At 48.2% G+C, this 2,500-nt stretch overlaps 1 protein-coding gene across 1 annotated transcript in view; it reads right to left on the bottom strand.

Annotated features, from left to right (window-relative positions):
• The window catches only part of csmd2 (CUB and Sushi multiple domains 2), a 385,351-nt gene that overhangs the window by 52,147 nt on the left and 330,704 nt on the right, over positions 1–2,500 (bottom strand). Inside the window, exon 49 of the mRNA XM_048230148.1 lies at positions 543–689. Within this exon, the coding sequence (XP_048086105.1) occupies positions 543–689 (147 nt within the window). The remainder of the gene's footprint in view (positions 1–542; positions 690–2,500) is intronic.

Below are 2,500 nucleotides of genomic sequence, written 5' to 3'. Positions count from 1 at the left end.
ATAATTTCACATATCATGTAAAGGCACTCTAAGCGATGTTGGGTAACGTCACTTCTGTTGACGTTGAAACAAAACAGAGAGCTAGCTTGCTACTCCCTCCCTCCCTCCCGTGCACTTGAAACTCATGTATCTCATCGGTGATTGGCTGGAACAGTTTGTTATGTTTTTATGGTCCAAGCCGAAGAAGGTTGTTTTTGTTGCCGTTTTTGGAGCCTGGGCTGTCCACAGAGACCACATTTTTTAGCAGATGATGAGGTGATGTTGTTGCTGTAGGTGACAAAAATGTTTTAGTTTCGAAACTACGCTTAGAGCACCTTTAAAATAGATTTCTGGGCCTCTCTCCTTAGGCTGGAGTGGGGGCCAGTGCAGGGGGTAGCATGTGGTGTGAAGTCCTTTAACCCTTTCTACTGTCCTCAACTCATCTCTTGTTTTCTCCTGCAAACAACACTGAAGACCTAATTAGCCAGTACATAACTGGACGAGTGTGTGTGTGTGTGTGTGTGTGTGTGTGTGTGTGTGTGTGTGTGTGTGTGTGTGCCCACCTGAGTAACGTATCCTGAAGCCTTTGTGTCTGGAGGTGTGGTCGAAGGACCAGTGCAGGTACACCTTGTTGGAGGAGCTGGTGATGCTGAGAGGGGACGTGTAGTTTCCACTCAGCGTGATCAGAAGTGGACTCTGCCTGGACGGACCTGCAGAGGAGGACAGAGGAGAGGAGAGGAGAGGAGAAGAGAGGAAAGGAGAGGAGGGGAGGGGAGGAGAGGAGATGAGAGGAGAGGAGGGGAGAGGAGGGAATTGGAGCGGATTGGAGGGTAGGGGAGAGAGCATATTAGTGGATGAAAGAGGAGAAGAAGAGATGAGAAGAGGAGAGAAAAAAAGAGAAAAGGAGGAGAAAAAAGAGAGAATCAATTTGTGTATGTATCATTTCCCTGCACACACACACACACACACACACACACACACACACACACACACACACACACACACACACACACACACAGGGCTCAAATGACATCCAAATGTACATACACTATGCTATAGCATCTTCATCATCACTGTGGCAACAAGGCCACCTCTTGTGTGATCACACTAGCACAACCTTCTGTCGCCATGCCGACAGCTTGATGTCCTGTAATGTTTTTACTTCCTCCTCCTTTAAGTCGTCACAGATGAGCTGGCACACAGGACTCCATTCCCAGTCACTCTACAGTAAGTATGCAGCTCCACTCCTCTATGAACACATGAGGCCAGCAGGCCTCCATATCTGATATGCAGAAGTGTGCACATACATGCACTGATTACCTTTTGTCTTTTCCCCTCTCTCTCTCTCTCTCTCTCTCTCTCTCTCTCTCTCTCTCTCTCTCACTGTACATTACCCTCCCTCTATCCCTCTACATGATTCTGTCTTGAACCTTGATCTTGCTCTTTTTACCCTCTATCTCCTCGACTCTCTCTGTATCTCTCTCTTTCTCTCTTCTCCCTCTCTCTCCTCCACTCTCTCTGTATCTCTCTCTTTCTCTCTTCTCCCTCTCTCTCCTCCACTCTCTCTGTATCTCTCTCTTTCTCTCTTCTCCCTCTCTCTCCTCCTCTCTCTGTATCTCTCTCTTTTTCTCTCTTTTCTCTTCTCTCTCTCTGTATCTCTCTCTCTCCACTCTCTCCTCCACTCTCTCTGTATCTCTCTCTTTACAACCCTCTCTTTCTCTCTCAGAAATGAGTTGACCCCCTTCATTGCCGAGCGTTGACCCTGTCGGGCGTTTAAGTCCACGCTTTTATCGGCCCTCAGATGGGAACCTGGTGATCTTGACCGTGACCACTGACCTCAGAGGCCACCCTGAGCGGCCGTGACAGACCGAGGCAATTTCCTCTTTCCTTTTCATGTTCTTTTTGTTGTCAGCCGACCACCCTTCTTCACACACACACACACACACACACACACACACACACACACACACACATTCCTGCCCTTCTGTAGACTCTTTCATCCTTACTGAAGGGAAAGGACACTTCTAGTACTCTCACATACACACACACACACACACACACACACACACACACACACACACACACACACACACACACACACATAAACGGATGGTACCCCCTGTTGGGCAGCAGAGCATAGACACATTTGGGTCACTGTCTCCTATTATTTTCCTGTGTGTCTGAGAGAGTGTGGGATACAAGTGTGTGTGTTTGTGTGTGTGTGCGTACGTGCATGTGCCTGCGTGCGTGTGCGTGCGTGCGTGCGTGTGTGTGTGTGTGTGTTTGTGTGTGTGTGTGTGTGTGTGTGTGTGTGTGTGTGTGTGTGTGTGTGTGTGTGTGTGTGAGTATGTGTGTATATGTGAGTGTGCATACTCATGTCTTTGTGTCAGAGCGAACTGACCATCTTCAGATAATGTCTGTGTGTGTGTGTGTGTGTGTGTGTGTGTGTGTGTGTGTGTGTGTGTGTGTGTAATGACTTTCACACGTTGTGTGTAGTGGACACACTGTGTTGCGGTGAGCT

The sequence above is a fragment of the Alosa alosa genome, chromosome 20 (genome assembly GCF_017589495.1).
Source record: "Alosa alosa isolate M-15738 ecotype Scorff River chromosome 20, AALO_Geno_1.1, whole genome shotgun sequence".
Classification (NCBI taxonomy): domain Eukaryota; kingdom Metazoa; phylum Chordata; class Actinopteri; order Clupeiformes; family Clupeidae; genus Alosa; species Alosa alosa.
The sequence above is the reverse complement of the archived record's forward strand: the minus strand, read 5'-3'. Positions and strand labels throughout refer to the sequence as shown.